The sequence below is a fragment of the Oncorhynchus mykiss genome, chromosome 6 (assembly GCF_013265735.2).
Source record: "Oncorhynchus mykiss isolate Arlee chromosome 6, USDA_OmykA_1.1, whole genome shotgun sequence".
In the NCBI taxonomy this organism is placed as follows: Eukaryota; Metazoa; Chordata; class Actinopteri; order Salmoniformes; family Salmonidae; genus Oncorhynchus; species Oncorhynchus mykiss.
Window position 1 is genome coordinate 48,614,592 of NC_048570.1, and position 16,004 is coordinate 48,630,595.

General features: G+C 40.6%; 2 protein-coding genes across 2 annotated transcripts in view; both read right to left on the bottom strand.

The window, feature by feature from the left end:
- c5 (complement component 5) overlaps positions 1–10,844 on the bottom strand; it is a 73,816-nt gene extending 62,972 nt beyond the window's left edge. Inside the window, exons 1-10 of the mRNA XM_021606684.2 lie at positions 10,691–10,844; positions 10,252–10,447; positions 9,674–9,830; positions 9,467–9,537; positions 6,525–6,619; positions 6,326–6,408; positions 6,091–6,181; positions 5,237–5,339; positions 4,864–4,996; positions 4,476–4,591 (exon numbers count right to left, since the gene is read on the bottom strand). Coding sequence (XP_021462359.2) covers positions 4,476–4,591; positions 4,864–4,996; positions 5,237–5,339; positions 6,091–6,181; positions 6,326–6,408; positions 6,525–6,619; positions 9,467–9,537; positions 9,674–9,830; positions 10,252–10,447; positions 10,691–10,755 — 1,110 coding nt within the window. The 5' untranslated portion in view covers positions 10,756–10,844. The remainder of the gene's footprint in view (positions 1–4,475; positions 4,592–4,863; positions 4,997–5,236; positions 5,340–6,090; positions 6,182–6,325; positions 6,409–6,524; positions 6,620–9,466; positions 9,538–9,673; positions 9,831–10,251; positions 10,448–10,690) is intronic.
- Positions 10,845–11,155: 311 nt separating this feature from the next.
- On the bottom strand, positions 11,156–15,797 carry prdm12b (PR domain containing 12b). Its single transcript, XM_021606683.2, has 5 exons — positions 15,306–15,797; positions 13,806–13,996; positions 13,446–13,601; positions 12,910–13,024; positions 11,156–12,747 (listed from the first exon to the last, which is right to left on the bottom strand). The coding sequence occupies exons 1-5, from the start codon at positions 15,520–15,522 to the stop codon at positions 12,314–12,316; spliced, it is 1,113 nt and encodes a 370-aa protein (XP_021462358.1). The 5' UTR covers positions 15,523–15,797; the 3' UTR covers positions 11,156–12,313.
- Positions 15,798–16,004: the final 207 nt, after the last annotated feature.

Sequence of the window (16,004 nt, forward strand, 5' to 3'; positions counted from 1 at the left end):
TTACGCAGTCTTTCTTTTCGCAACCCTGCGTCTTGGTCAGAACAGCTTCCCTGGGCAGAATACGCCCACAACTCGCTTCCTTCGTCTGCGACAGGGCTATCTCCTTTTCAGAGTAGCCTCGGGTACCAGCCTCCGCTGTTCTCATCTCAGTTCGCCGAGTCCAGCGTCCCCTCCGCTCAGGCTTTTGTCCAACGTTGCGAGCGCACCTGGAAGAGGGTCAGGTCTGCACTTTGCCGTTATAGGGCGCAGACTGTGAGAGCTGCTAATAAGCGTAGAACTAAGAGTCCTAGATACTGTCGCGGTCAGAGAGTTTGGCTCTCCACTCAGAACCTTCCCCTTAAGACCGCTTCTCGCAAGTTGACCCCGCGGTTCATTGGTCCGTTCCGTATTTCTCAAATCATTAACCCTGTCGCAGTGCGACTTCTTCTGCCGCGATATCTTCGTCGCGTCCACCCGGTCTTCCATGTCTCCTGTGTCAAGCCCGTTCTTCGCGCCCCCGCTCGTCTTCCCCCCCCCCCCCCCCATCCTTGTCGAGGGCGCACCCATCTACAGGGTCCGTAGGATTTTGGACATGCGTCCTCGGGGCCGTGGTCATCAGTACCTAGTAGATTGGGAGGGGTACGGTCCTGAGGAGAGGAGTTGGGTTCCCTCTCGGGACGTGCTGGACCGTGCGCTGATCGATGATTTCCTCCGTTGCCGCCAGGCTTCCTCCTCGAGTGCGCCAGGAGGCGCTCGGTGAGTGGGGGGGTACTGTCATGTACTGTCATGTTGTCTTGTCTCTGTCCTTTCCCTTCACCCTGTCTCCCTCTGCTGGTCGTTGTTATGTTACCTTTTCTCCCCCTCTTTTCCCCAGCTGTGCCTTGTCTCCTCCTAATTACCCATTCACCCCGTTCCCCACCTGTTCCCTTTTTCCCTCTGATTAGGTCCCTATATCTCTCTCTGTTTCTGCTCCTGTCCTTGTCGGATTCTTGTTTGTTTGTTTGTGTGTCTCATGCCTGAACCAGACTATCATCGTGTGTGCTGCAACCTTGTCCTGTCCTGTCGGAATCTACCTGTCCATCTGAGCCACGTATGTTCGTCATTAAAGTACTCTGTTTGTTAATTCGCTTTTGGGTCCTCATTCACGCACCTTAACAGAACCAGGTTTTCCTCTAGGATTTTGCCTCTGCTTTGCTCCATTCATTTTATTTTTTATCTGGAAGAACTCCCCAGTCCTTAATGATTACAAGCATCCCCATAACATGACGCAGCAATCACTATGCTTGAAAATATGTGAGAGTGGTGCTCAGTAATGTGTTGTATTTGATTTACCCTAAACATTACAATTTGTATTCAGGACAAAACGTGAATTGCTTTGCCACAGTTTTTGCAGTATTACTTTAGTGCCTTGTTGCAAACAGTTTTGGAATATTTGTATTCTGTACAGGCTTCCTTCTTCTCACTCTGTCAACTAGGCTAGTATTATGGAGTAACTACAATGTTGTTGTTCCATCCTTACTGGCACTCTGTAACTGTTTTAAAGTCACCATTGGCCATGGTTAAATCCCTGAGCGGTTTCCTTCCTCTCCGGCAACTGAGTTAGGAAGGACGCCTGTATCTTTGTAATGACTGGGTGTATATATACCACCATCCAAAGTGTAATTAATAACTTCACCATGCTCAAAGGGATATTCAATATCTGCTTTTTTTTTATTTGTACCCATCTACCAATAGGTGCCCTTCTTTGCGAGGCAATGGAATACCTACCTGGTCATTGTGGTTGAATCTGTGTTTGAAATTCACTGCTTGACTGAGGGACCCTACAGTTAGCTAGTTGTAGGTGTGGGGTACAGGGATGAGGTAGTCATTCAAATATCTGGTTAAACACTATTATTGCACACAGAGTGAGACCATGCAACTTATTATGTGACTTGTTAAGCACATTTTTACTCCTGAACTTATTTAGGCTTGCAATAACAAAGGGGTTGAATACTTATTGACTCAAGACATTTCAGCTTTTCATTTATTACATGTATTTTAATATATATAATTCCACTTCTACATTATGGGGTGTGTGTGTAGATCAGCGTCCCAAAAAAATCTACGTTTAATTCATTTTTAATTCAGGTTGTAACACAACAAAATGTGGAAAAAGTCAAGTGGTATGAATACTTTCTGAAGGCACTGTAGACCCCTTATAAATCTGAAGAAGATTTTTTATTATAACAATTTTTCTTTCTTTTAAATACCTCAGTATTAAACTTTAACATCAGGAGTTTGAGTAATCTGATCAGTTTAAAAAGATTGGTGTGAGAATGATTTAAACTGTACATACTGTATATGGGAAGATTTTTGTATTTATCTGGTGGTCCCTTAATAATTGTGCATATACAGTACTTAAATGCACACGTGACTCAGTATGCAATTTTCGGGGACCACTTTTGGCTCGTGGGCGCTACTTTCAGAACTACTGGCTAAAAGGTATAAAAAAGTACCAGGTAATATCTTTAACGTAGGTTGCAGGTGATTAATAGGTCCAATTGTTGGATATTCTCACTCTGGCTGGATTCCAATAGGAATTACACATCACTTTGCAAGTCAGCATAATATGACTTGCTGGCCTAATGTGGTCTGTAAGCCAGGAGTTTCCTAAAAACCACTGTGTTAGGGTATAACTAGGCACTCAAAGAAAGACCGTATGATATATGAAAGGTATTGTCATAAAGACTTTAATTTAAAATGCTAATAAGGCTGGTGGAACCATTCGTAGAGGGTTCTAGGAAGAACCGGTAGAGGATAAAAGGCTTCTCGGTAGAACCATCGTAGAGGGTTTGAGGCAGAACCCTTCATACAGGGTTCTAGGTGGAACCATTTAAAAGGGATTCTATGAAGAACCCTACAGGGAGGGTTCTATAGTAAGTAAAACCATCTGCAAAATGTTTGACCCTATGGGGACAAACTAAAGAACCCTATATGGTTCTACTTAGCACATTTGTTTCTAAGATTGTAGAATTAAGCAATAAGGCACGAGGGGGTGTGGTATATGGCAAATATACCATGGCTAAAGGCTGTTCTTAACACGACGCAACGAGGAGTGCCTGGATACAGCCCTTAGCCGTGGTATATTGGCAATATACCACAAACCCCAGAGGTGCGTTATTGCTATTATAAACTGCTTACCAATGTAATTAGAGCAGTAAAAATATTTTTTTGTCATATCTGTGGTATACGGTCTGATATCCCACAACTGTCAACCAATCAGCATTCAGGGCTCGAACCACCCAGTTTATAATTACAATTATGTAGTCATGTGAAGAGTAAGTACACCCCCTAGAAAGTGGTCTTATTTTAGGTAGACCGCTACCTTACCATCACATAAAATAGCTAAAATTAGAATCAGGTGCATGGAGGCGGTGGCATTATGGTTTGGGGCTGCTTTGCTTCATCAGGGCCTGGCCAACATGCCATCATTGAGTCAACCATAAATTCAATTTTGTACCATGGAATTCTTGAGGAAAAGGTGAGGCCATCTGTCAAAAAGATCAAGCTGAACCGAACATGGATCTTGCAACAGGACAATGATCCAAAACACACAAGCAAAGCTACAACAGAATAGCTCAAAAATAAGAAATGGAGGGTTATGGGAATGGCAGAGTCAAAGCCTTGATCTCAATCTTGTCAAAATCCTGTGGGGGGCCATGCATGCAAGAAAGCCCTCAATCATGACAGCTGAAGCAGTACTGTAAAGAATGGGCAAAAATTCAACTGAGTCGATATAAGACTGATAGACAGTTACAAGAAATGGCTACATGGAGTTATCTCTACCAAAGGTGGCAACACCAGCTATTGAAGTTAGGGGTGTACTTGTTTTTTTCCACACCATGGAATTGCATTTCTGTAGATTTTTGATGAATAAATGATTGCAAAGTATAATATTTTAGTGTCATTTGTTAAATTAGGTTACCTTTATCTGTCAATAGTGTTGAAGTGAAGATTACATATCCACTTGTCCAAATATGTACAAAAAAAGACTACTTTCCAGGGAGTGTACTTACTTTTTCACATGACTGTATTTACTTCTGTACAGTAGATCTTACAGTAAGGATATATTCGGTGTCGACTTAATTTGCAATTTTCTTATTGCATGTATTTCAATTTGTGCATAAAAGATAGCTTGGTCCCAGATCTGTCATGTTTGGCAGAACAATGACCATAGGAGTTGGGAACTGTCAAAAGAGTATCTATCAAGATGTGTCAAATAACAGTCTAAAAATCACTTGAGGGCATATAAATCAGATTTGACCAATCAGACACAAGTCGCATGGCCAGAAATCAGATTTAGGTGGTTTGAAATTAGGCTTGAAATATCTGATTCTATGTGCTTTTTGACTGTTCAGACTGCAGGAAAAATAACAGATTCTAATCAGGTATGCAACAAAATGGGATTTGAGTCACTGCAAACTTCCAATGTGAACAAGGCTATAGAGGTGCCCTACCCTGATAGCGTATGGCAGTCCTGGTTTGATGAAAGGAGGAGTAGCGACAAGACTCAGTCTGTACGGGGACTTTAGGAACTTCACATTGACCATCTCAGCTTCCTGGGAGATACCACCTAGAGAGATTAAAAATAACCTTGTCTGATCAAAAATAGAGTAATAATATGTTCCTGCTAAACTAAATGATGCAATCATTTTGCAATAATGGAATGATCTTCTTTGAATGATCAATCAAACTCTAGGTCAAAGTGAGCTAATCTTAGATGCATTACTATTGTTTAAATGGATAGGCCTAATGGAGCTGATTTTTTTTTATAGAGTATGTATTTTGGCATCAATACTGTAGATATGTGTATAACAAGGGGGGCCTACACTGTGCGTCTCTCACCAGTTGGCTCTTGTACCATCACAGCCAAATACAGGAACTTTTCCACCATCCCTTCCAGCTCTTTGGGTCCATCTTCAAGTGATAGAGCTTTCTTCATGTTTATGCACACCTCCACGTCACCACTTTCTGTCATCTGAAAAGTTTGATCACAATTTTGCTTAAAAACCCCAGTGGCTCTAGAAGATCAATGTGAAACAATAATATCATATAATAATATTTCTTATATGATATATTTAGCTGACATTTTTATCCAAAGCGATTTACAATCGCACCAGCGGGACTCGAACCCACTATCTTCTTTCTCCGTGTGTAGTGCACTGACACACACACCCAACCGCACAAACATAACTTGTTACTCATAACTAATTCTTACTTGCTCTCTTCTCACTGATTTGTGTAGGATGACAGTTGTTTTCCCAATGTATCCAAACCGTAGGAATACGTCTGCATTTGCAACTGGAGCACCATGAATATACCTGATACACAGCACAAATAACAAAGAAACTCAATATCATTCAGGATAACGTAGAACTGCAAAATGATCAGACAGACTGAATATTGTTGGACAAGACAACTTAATCAAGAATTAATGCAAATAAAATGTATAAAATGTATAACGTATCTCAATCCAACAATATTCAGTCTGTCTGATCATTTTGCCTAGTTAAATAAAGGTTAAAAAAATCTATATTTAACTAGGCAAAATTATCAGACAGACTGAATAATTTTTTTATTTTTTAAATTTATCCCTTTTTCGTGGTATCCAATTGTTTAGTAGCTACTATCTTGTCTCATCGCTACAACTCTCGTACATGCTCGGGAGAGACGAAGGTTGAATGCGTCCTCCGATACACAACCCAACCAAGCCGCACTGCTTCTTAACAGCGCGCATCCAACCCGGAAGCCAGCCGCACCAATGTGTTAGCGTGCACTGCACACGGCCCGCCACAGGAGTCGCTGGTGCGCAATGAGACAAGGATATCCCTACCGGCCAAGCCCTCCCTAATCCGGACGACGCTAGGCCAATTGTGCAATTGTCCACGGACCTCCCGGTCGCGGCCGGTTGCGACAGAGCCTGGGTGCGAACCCAGGGTCTCTGGTGGCACAGCTGGCGCTGCAGTACAGCACCCTTAACCACTGCTCCACCCGGGAGGCCCCAGACTGAATATTGTTGGATTGAGATACGTTTCAGTTAAAAAAACATAACTTTTCTGTTCTTAAACCCACCTGGCGGATATCTTGATCTTAAAAGCTTCAAAAGTACTGAAACTGATGTAGTTAGCCTGTGGCTGCATGTGGATGGATAGACTGGGTAATACTAATAATAAAGAAATCACAGTTAAACTCAAAAGTTAGACTCAAAAGTGTCTAAATAAATGTAACTTGGTAGGAGGTATAATAAAAACAATGTTTTAAGTACAATTCAATCATCAATCACAATCAATGTTTCTTGTAGAGTTACCGTATTCTTTGACTTCAAATTCAGCTTTGTTTTTTGTGGTGAACTCATCTGTGTAAGAAGCTTCAATTATCCAGATACCTAACCTATGACATGGACCACACCGTATGTACTGTCATTAATGATACATACAACTGATATTATCATGCTGAATCATGACTAACAGTGTGATGTCAAATGTTGTATTGTAGATACCACTTACTTGGGTTTTAGAGGGATTTTGAAAGGATTTTGCATTGATGGGATTCCATTGACATCTGTCATGTCTACAATTTCCACCTTCTGTAACTCTGGGTCCTATACATTGCCAGACAAAACAAAGACCCATATCAATGTAGTGTATGGCTAAGTGTATGACTAAGTGCATCGCTACTGCCTTCCTGAGACCTAGAAGTACTGTCGTCCAGGACTCAGAAATAACTTAGCTTAACTGGATCACTGGTATTGAAGGTGCTTCGTAAAGGGACCGTTCACCCAAATGACAAAGTTCCATGTCATTCCAAAGAGTAGGTTTAACTGAGCAAATTAAATGTGACCATACTTTATCGCTCATATATCATCAATTTTGCTATTTAGGTCTATAGAGCATTTGCAAAGTCATCAACAGCTATTGTTTCAATTCAACCCATAATTAAACTAAAAATAGACAATAGAATAGGCCTAGGGATTTAAGCTCTGGTTGATTTCAAATGTAAGGATATTTAGTGATATTGAATTGTTTAGTTTAACAACGCCACCAATTATCTACATTTTAAGGAGAAGTATCGGCTGGTTGGATAGTTCCATCTGTGCCACTGACTTAGTCTGGAGTTAATTACATTATGTCTACAAATTCATATGTTGGATTCGGTCAAATTTGAGCTCAATCCAGGCTGTATCACAACCTGCCGTGATTGGGAGTCCCATAGGGCGGCGCACAATTGGCCCAGCGTCGTCAGGGTTTGGTCGGTGTAGGCCGTCATTGTAAATAAGAATTTGTTCTTAAATGGCTTGCCTAGTTAAATAAATACAAAATATATATTCAAAAATACTCCAAAAGACAAGTACTGTAGCTTTGGAAAGTGGGAGTGGGTAGCACTCAAACTCCACGGAACCAGTACTCAAAGTTGAACAGGTTAAATTCCATTTAAAGTTGCATTTAGTCATATTCTTTAACATATGTAAGGGATAATCAATGAGGGACTATGCGTTCTATGAAAAATAATGAACTACGTGGTGGAACGTTATTTGGATGAATTTATTCATACTATTTCATCCTTCCACAAGATATAATCCCGAAACAAATCTAAGGTTGCTACCCAAACCGGCTGGTCGTTCGTTCTATCGGTTCGGTTGCTAGAGACGCGACCCAGTCTTAGTCTTTTTGTTCTGTATCTATGGACACGACCCAGTCGTTCGTTCTAAATGTTCCATTGCCATACTGGCTGGCAACAGTCTTATCCCTTGCTTACTAGCTAGTCAGCCAACTACGACTAATTTAGCCAGAATAACATCAAAGTAGCTGCATTTGCATTTGTTTGAACTGTTTTCTAGAGACATTTATTTGGATACAACCATAACAATGAGATAACGAGGCGCGATTTCGCCTGGCATATAGAATGTGCTCTCTCGTCAGGTCACTGTTGTTCAGAGGAGCTAGCTAGCTAGCTAACACAATCATTTCAAACTGAAGCTGGAAAGACTGCAAACTAGCTGCACTTAATTTCACCTTTTTTCTATTTACATTTCTTTGTCTATATCCATAAAAATGATGCCAATTGATTAATGATTTCGACTGATTGAGAAACGCTGCCTGCCATTCTGTCTCGTTCCGACTCCCGACACATTCATTACTATGGGACAGCAGATCGAATTTGAATATTGAAACAATGTTGCAAATGTCGGAGAAAGACAAGGTTTATTCAAATCTCCGCTGTTAAAAACTAAATGTGAGATAATGTCTAGAGGCTTTTTATAGTGGAGATCAAGTGTATAAAGTGCCTGGCTGGGTTGATGAGACAGTGGATTGCCAGTCAGATGGAACAGAGTAAATAGGCATTTTAACATCATAGATGTTGGTAACTTGGTGGAAAAGACACCGGCTGGAATGCGGTTTTAACCAATCAGCATTCAGGATTAAACTCACCGGTTGTAGAAGTAAGGGATAATCAACAAGGGGCTATAAATTCTACAGACAATAATGAACGAATGTGTCTTCCACAGAGTGCATTATTTTGGCTAGCACGTTTGCTAGATAGCTACAGTATTTGCCTTGGTAACCAAACAAACATACTTGCTACTTTAGCTAAACATATTTGTGTCTGAGTAAAAAAAAGTATACTAATGCAAAATACTCCAGTCTGAATTTAGACGACATAAACCAGGTAGAGAATGTGTATAAATGATAATGAATTTACATTTTTTTAATAATTTAATCTAAGGAATGTTTTTCTTCAGTCACAGTATTTTCAATATAGAGCTATTTTGGTTAGTAGCACTATTTTGGTTGATTTTGTGGTCTCAAGCTAGTGAGTTTATTCAAATGTTGCATCAAGAATATGGGCAAAATGTTATTATTGACAATGAAAGAGGTGGGAATGTTGTTCTCATGTCATATAGTTGCAACATTTACTATCAATAGAGCATTAAAAATAGTTTTCCAGATTTATTTTGGCTATTATTTTTCGCAATGCGAATATTGGGTCTTGACTGAGACCACCTGGTTCAATTTGGGTCCCGAGGCAAAACCAGTTGAGGACCACGGATGTAAATGTTCAAGATAGCATGCATAGGTTGTCGCTGTTCCGTGGAGATCTTCACAGTTTCTGTAATAATCTGTGCAGATTGTCGAACGACATTGATCAATTGCATACATTTAATGTAATCTCAACTGCAATCCAGGTCATTTGGTTCCGCTATTAGATAAAGCACAGTGATAACACAATCTGTTGTATAAATAAACTAAATATTTGACACTGTATTCCCATTTAAACTTTGCTGTGCTTTTAGTGTGGGTGACACCTAAACCAAAAATCAAACATTGTTTTTCCATTGGAATATGGTTGTGCTTTTAGATGGTTGAAATAATAGTGAAAACTAACTTTTGGCTGTCTTTTTATGTGGGTAAATAAAGGTTGTAATCTCATTGATTTGTGATACACTCACCCTGAAAGTTAGAGTCACAGGTCGAAGGGCTGGCTGCAGATCTTCATTGAGAGAGAATGCTCGCACTTTCACTGTTGGATCATGCTTAGCATTAGAAGGGGTATGTGTGTCCACTTCTCACAATGGCATACAACTAGCAAAGGATACGTTCAAACACACATGCACATACGCACCAATACACGCGCACAATGCTGTTATCATCCTCACCTGATTGTTCTGGGGTATAAATGCCTTTGTCAGTCTGAATGAAGAGGAAGCCATTTTTACGAGAGACTGGTATCTTCACGTGCTGCGCAAACTGTTCTGGAACTATAACTTCAAGGTATGCATGAGTGGCATCCTTAAGGAACGTACTAGGGAAAATCTGTGGAGAGTTAAGATATTGATAAAAAAATCCTTACTAAGAACAAATATCTCAAATAAAATTCATACAAACCTGGTGTGCCCTATTGCAAAGAAAGATGTGAGACAAAAAACGAATGCAAAATCATAACCACATACATTTCATAACCAACATAACATAAACATTTCAAATCTCCATGATCTTTGTATTAACACGTATTTCCTGTTTTACACAGATATAGACACTTGGGCCTGTATTTGTAAAACATCTCAGAGAAGGAATGGTGATCCAGGACCAGGTTCCTCCTGTCTTCTTTTTTTTATTAGAAAAGACTAAACTGTTCTTAGATCAGCACTCCTACTCTGAGGGACTTTGTGAATACTGCCCTGTCCTTCAAAAGGAAACATGACTGCCTGTTTCACTCGTTGGAACTTTGTCTGACCCTCAATGTGACAGCCTCCAGGAAGCCATTCTGGGTGTTGAGGGTCACAAACTGATCAGCATATTTTATATGGGATGCGTCCATAGAGCTTTTCAAGTAAACATGGACATTGGCTTCTTGGGTATAGCCAAACAGCTGAATCACCACTTTCTCAGATGCATCCAGTCGGAGGAGTTTAGGAGCAGTAATCAGGTACCTTAGGAGTTATATGGGAAAAACAGGGTTATAGAAAATATGTCACTGTGACACACTAGTGTCCTGTTCAGGGGATGTACTTGTACATTAAGCTGCCTCATGCTACAGAAATGGGAGATACGCCCCTGCCCTATGGGCCATTCTGGCTCAGACAAAGCTAGTTACTATACTTACTAATCCAAACAAGTCTAAATTTAAAAAATAAAGGACAATTGCCAGGATTGTCATAAATGCAGCCACTTACGTCTTTTCCTGAGCACCTGCCAAACAGCAGCGATGAAAAACACAAAGAAGCAGTAAGAGTTTCATCTTCCACTGCCGATGAGACTGACTGACTCTGCAAACCCAACCGCTGATGTTTTTATCCAGCCCACTAAGGAGTTATGCAGTATGCTTGTTTTCAGTTAATCATCAACTGTTGTCATCCAAGCTCAGAATTTCCAACCATTTCTAGTCACAAAGGTGAGTTTGCTTAAGCTCTGTTTTCACAACATTATTTCACAAGAGCGATTCTGTTGGCTCTGTGATGCAAGTCGATAAGGAGGTTACTGGAAACCACGTTTACTTCACGCAATTTGGTTTATCAATGGATTAACTCACTAAGGGAAACTGAATTTAGACATACAGTATATGGTACAGTTAAATTATATATGGAGAGATTGTGTGATATAAACAGTTATAATCATGGGACAATTAACAGAAGACAAGGAAGGTTACAATGATTTATTTGGAGTACTAGGTGAAAATACAAAGTAATTTATATATGCAAACATAGTATAGGTAATACACTGCACCCCGCTTTGTAATTTAAGTTATACATACTGTACATGTAGAGATAAAGTGACTGTTCAATAATTCTGGAAATAGAGTACATTTTAGGATTATATTTACATCTTATATAGTGTTTTTACACGTCATGAATCATTCTATTCCCTGACTGGGACACAACAAAGCTAATGGTTATTGGGAGAGTCTGGAAAATCCTGTTAAGTGACCAGTTCAAATGATCCTTCATCCATTACGGTGGCAAATTATACAATTATTGTTACAATAGTCAAAAATATGAGTTAATCAATGTTATGAACGTGTGAATGTACTCCCAAACCCAGATCTTGTTTGTACAAATCAATTTGACTGTCAGCCTGGGCTACCTCATTCAGGTGGAAATAAACAAATAGCATTATTTTCAAAAAGAAAAAACTGCATGCAAACAAAAGTGAACTACATTTGCCTCCCAGATACAGTACCTCTGAAGATGTACAAGAACATCCCAAGACTTGTCGTCACTGAGTAGACAGATATTGTCCCATGCACTGGTAAGAGTGAAAAATAACTTCCAATAACTTCAAAATGTTAAACCATTCAGAACTTGACCTGTAGATTTTTTAAATATCTATAAAATAAATGGATTTCTATATGTTATCAGTATGACGGTACCTGGCATGACCAATCAATACACTACATACAGTACTGTATATTATGGACCCAAATATATATATATATTAATCAACTGTGGTCATCCATAGTTGATTAATACACAGAGATTAAACTTAATCTCACAAGAACGGTCACAGTGACAACATCAGGTCTAGTTACATTTTTGACAGTAAGTTAACAGAATTCCAGTACCTAGATCACCTTCGTCCTACATAGTGCATTGTAAAAGAGAAATTGTGAGGGCCAAACTATTATATGTGATCAGAAAGTCCATTTGCCGGTAGCTCTAACAGTGACACCACTACAGCCAGTTAATTTACATCAAATATGTGCAAGGAAGTGCAGACTTGTAGAAAAGCATCACATTTTGCAGTACGATCATCACTGTCGAGGGGATGTGCCTATTGGAATGAATGTACAAGGCTTTCCTTCACAGGACCATGGTGGGGATGTGGTGCACCAGAGAGGCTGGGTGGGGCACCGTGGTCATCTGGGGGGGTGGGGGGGAGTGTGCCTGGTGGAGGCCCACCACCACTCCCCCAGCACCACCGGGCCGGTGTCTGGCGCTCTTCTGGTGTGCCCGCAGTCCTGCCAACTGAGAGTAGGCACTCTGGCACACGTGGCACTTGTATGGCCGCTCGCCAGTGTGCAGGCGCACGTGGTTGCGCAGGGTGGACGACTGGCTGAAGCGCCGATTGCAAAAGCGACATACAAATGGCTTGTCCAGGGTGTGGATGCGCATGTGGGAACGCAGGTTGCTGCGAGAGTTGAAGCCCCGGTGGCAGATGACACAGCGCATCCGGCTAGCGGTGGTAGGCAGGGCAGAGGACGAGGAGGTGGAGCCGTCGCAAATATGAAACTCATCTAGGAGAGAGAGAGAGAATGGAGTCAGACTCATCTCGACAAACACTCTTGATGTTGTACATGAAATAAATACATCTAAACTTTGGCAGCCTATTTCAGAAAGTGATAGTGAAAGGCCCATCTGCATGTTTTGGCCCAAGTCGTTTCCGACTAAAGACTCACCGGTTTTGCTCTTTTTCTGCTGGTCATCCTCTATTCCTGGAACTCCGGGTATCCCCAGGAATGTGTTATGTGAGTTTCCATACCACACTAGCAGCTCCTGGTCGGGGGGAATGGTCTGCGGAGGGTTGACATACAAAATACATTACTTTTATGGAATAACAATAACATCAGAAACAACACAACAATACATCAAAAGCAATGACTGCCTAATAGATTGATTGACTGATGGACTGACTGACTAATTTACTAAGAATCATAAACACACAAAGGGCCCAGCTCATTTGAGTCTGTAAGACAACTTCTTGTGAATATAGTATTAGTATAACATTTGTATTATTATTAGTACAATATCATGTAGAAGTAGAATGTAGTGCATATTGATGTAATAACGTGAGTAGCCATGATAATAATAACAATGTAATGAAATAACGCTGTTCTAGGGGTCTAGCCATAGAAATTGAATCTCATAGAGAGGGATCATTGACTTGAATGAGGATCCCCGTTCTACTCATTCTAGTTATGTGGGTCAAACTCACCTCCATAGCTTTGTAGAAGATACTGCTGCCAATCTGCACAACTTCCAGGTTCTGCTCCTGCTCGTTGCGGGCACATTTGATATAGGTCATCCAGCTGCGGTGATCCTCCTGACTGGCATCAATGAAGTAGCGCACAGTACCATCCTCATTGAACACCTAAGGGAACACACAAAAACAATGGAGTGCCTATCTATATCCATACAAGCAATAACCTGATCCTGTCCTATTTATTATTTTCATGTGTATGTGGTTGTATGTGTCAAACAATTGTTAAATGACTAGCATTGGGGTGTAGTCAGCCTGTACATGACCTACCAGTGTCTTTTCTGCAACATGCATGCACACTCCACCTTTGCTTACCTCCCACATGAGGTTGTTGTTCTTGAAGAGATCCACATGCTCAGGAGAGATGACTCGGCCAGTAAAAGGCCCCATCTCTGTCCCAGCTTTGATCCAGGTCTTGGAGAAGATTCCTAAGCCCTCGCCAGGGATGGAGCTCTGGGCTATTATCACTTCACTTGGCAGCACCAGACTGGAGAGCTTGTGAACCTCTGGGGAACAGAGAGGGACATTTAGCATGATAACATACACCTGTATTGTAGCAACATCATGCAACATTTCAGTTGTCTATGCTGCAATTGCCATCACTGGTCTCAATGCTTTCCTATGAAATTGCTCCTTGCAGCAGAATACAGTGCTTTCACAAAGGGGATATTGAATATTGTGGGCCATCAATTTTCCCCAGTTCACAGCAAAGGTTGTTAGTATTGTTACAAATACCACAGAATGTCTTTGTCTTTTATAAACTACATTTTATACAATCACTGTTCATTGGGTGCCTAATCATTTAGGGTGTGAAAACCAGTGAAATTTAATTTGAGCCTAAGCAGAAAAAGGTTAAAAGTTAATTTTCCAACCTGAAAGCAGCAAATTGTTATGCTTTTGATGTGATGGGCCCTTACACATTAAAGGCTAAATGCAAGTGGAAAGAAATGTATAATTCCACATTCATGATCCACTTAAAAACTTTGTAGCAACACATGTAGGGACAATGAAATGATGACTTCTTTAAAAGGGCCTGGAATTTCTGGGGGAAAAAATGGAAAGGCGATTTAGACGGCTGACATGGTGTGAATAGCAATACAATTAGCCTTCGCCGCATATTAACGGAGGAACACCCATCTTTATTAAAGGCGACTGAAAGAGAAAAGTGCCGTCCGTGTAATAGCTGCCAAAGCCGGGGAGAGAGGCTTTTCTGAGATTGTTGAATGCAATATAAAACCTGGGACATTTAAAATAAAGGGTTTTTCTTTCCCTCTAAAGTCCGTGGTCTGTGTGGAAACTTTATTTGGTCAAGCACAACTTTAACCAAATTAATGTAATATCCCTATTTAAGTCACCATCAGTTAGTTACACGCGATCCTAAACGAGTCTCTAAATATGCTACGTGGGATCATGTCGTTAAACGGTTAATAAGCTTAATGGAATGGAAATAAATGGAATTCAAGGAAAAAGTGCATGTGGACCAAAACAAAACTTTAGAAAGGGTTTTCTGGAAAATTCTCTAAGCCCATAGGTTATGTGAATTTGATAACTTATAGTTCATAGTTATACTACATGCTGTTTCTAGACAGACGGCATTTCAACACTTGAATTACGTAAAACATTATCAACACACTTTAGAGTCGCCTAGGAAATTCAAAATAACGGAACTCAATCATATCAAAAAAATATGTAACTTTGTTTTACTTCATACTAATATATAAACAGGCTATACGTGGACAAAGACATGGAAACAGTTGAAAGGATACAAATAATAAAGGCCTGCATAATTCGAAATGAAACATCCAATTGACTCACCCCCTGAGAATGATTGCGCAAGGACCTCTGCGGTGAAAGCTGTTTTGGGACTGACGTTTATCTTCTCCTCCAAAAGGTGTTCCCCAAGCACGTTCCTCCATCTACCATAGAGAAAACTATGGAGAATGTCCGAGGTGATAATTTCAGACAGAGACAAACTCTGTTGCTTAAATCCAGACTTCAGCACCAATGCTTCAGCGGGCAACACGGAACCCATGGTGCCACAAATCTGTGAGGTTTATCTAAAAAATGCGAAATATAAGTAGGCTAGTCGGTGCGCAATTTCAGATGTCCATCTGCCTTTTTTAATGTATGGAGAATAAATGGAACACACACACAAATACAAATAAACGAATACTTATATGCACAACAATTTCAGACTAGGCTATTTGCCAAATACACGTCCTCCTTTGCTGCCTGAAGTTTTAAAATGTTTCGCCTTTTCAAAGTCCTGGTAGTCTTTATATGCTGCTGGTGTGACCCCCTCTAATTAGTTATTAATGACCCTCCCCTTATGTTCTGGAGCCTTGTTCTACCAGAAAAAAAGCCAAGCTCTTTATTGAGTGGCCAATCCTCAGGGGGGCAGGGGAGGGAGGTGTGTGTCAAGGGAACGGGACTGTTAACTGGGGTGTCTAATGGTGCGAAATACAACCACCTTGCCCGAGGAATATAACAAGCTCAGTCCACCACTCTCTCACC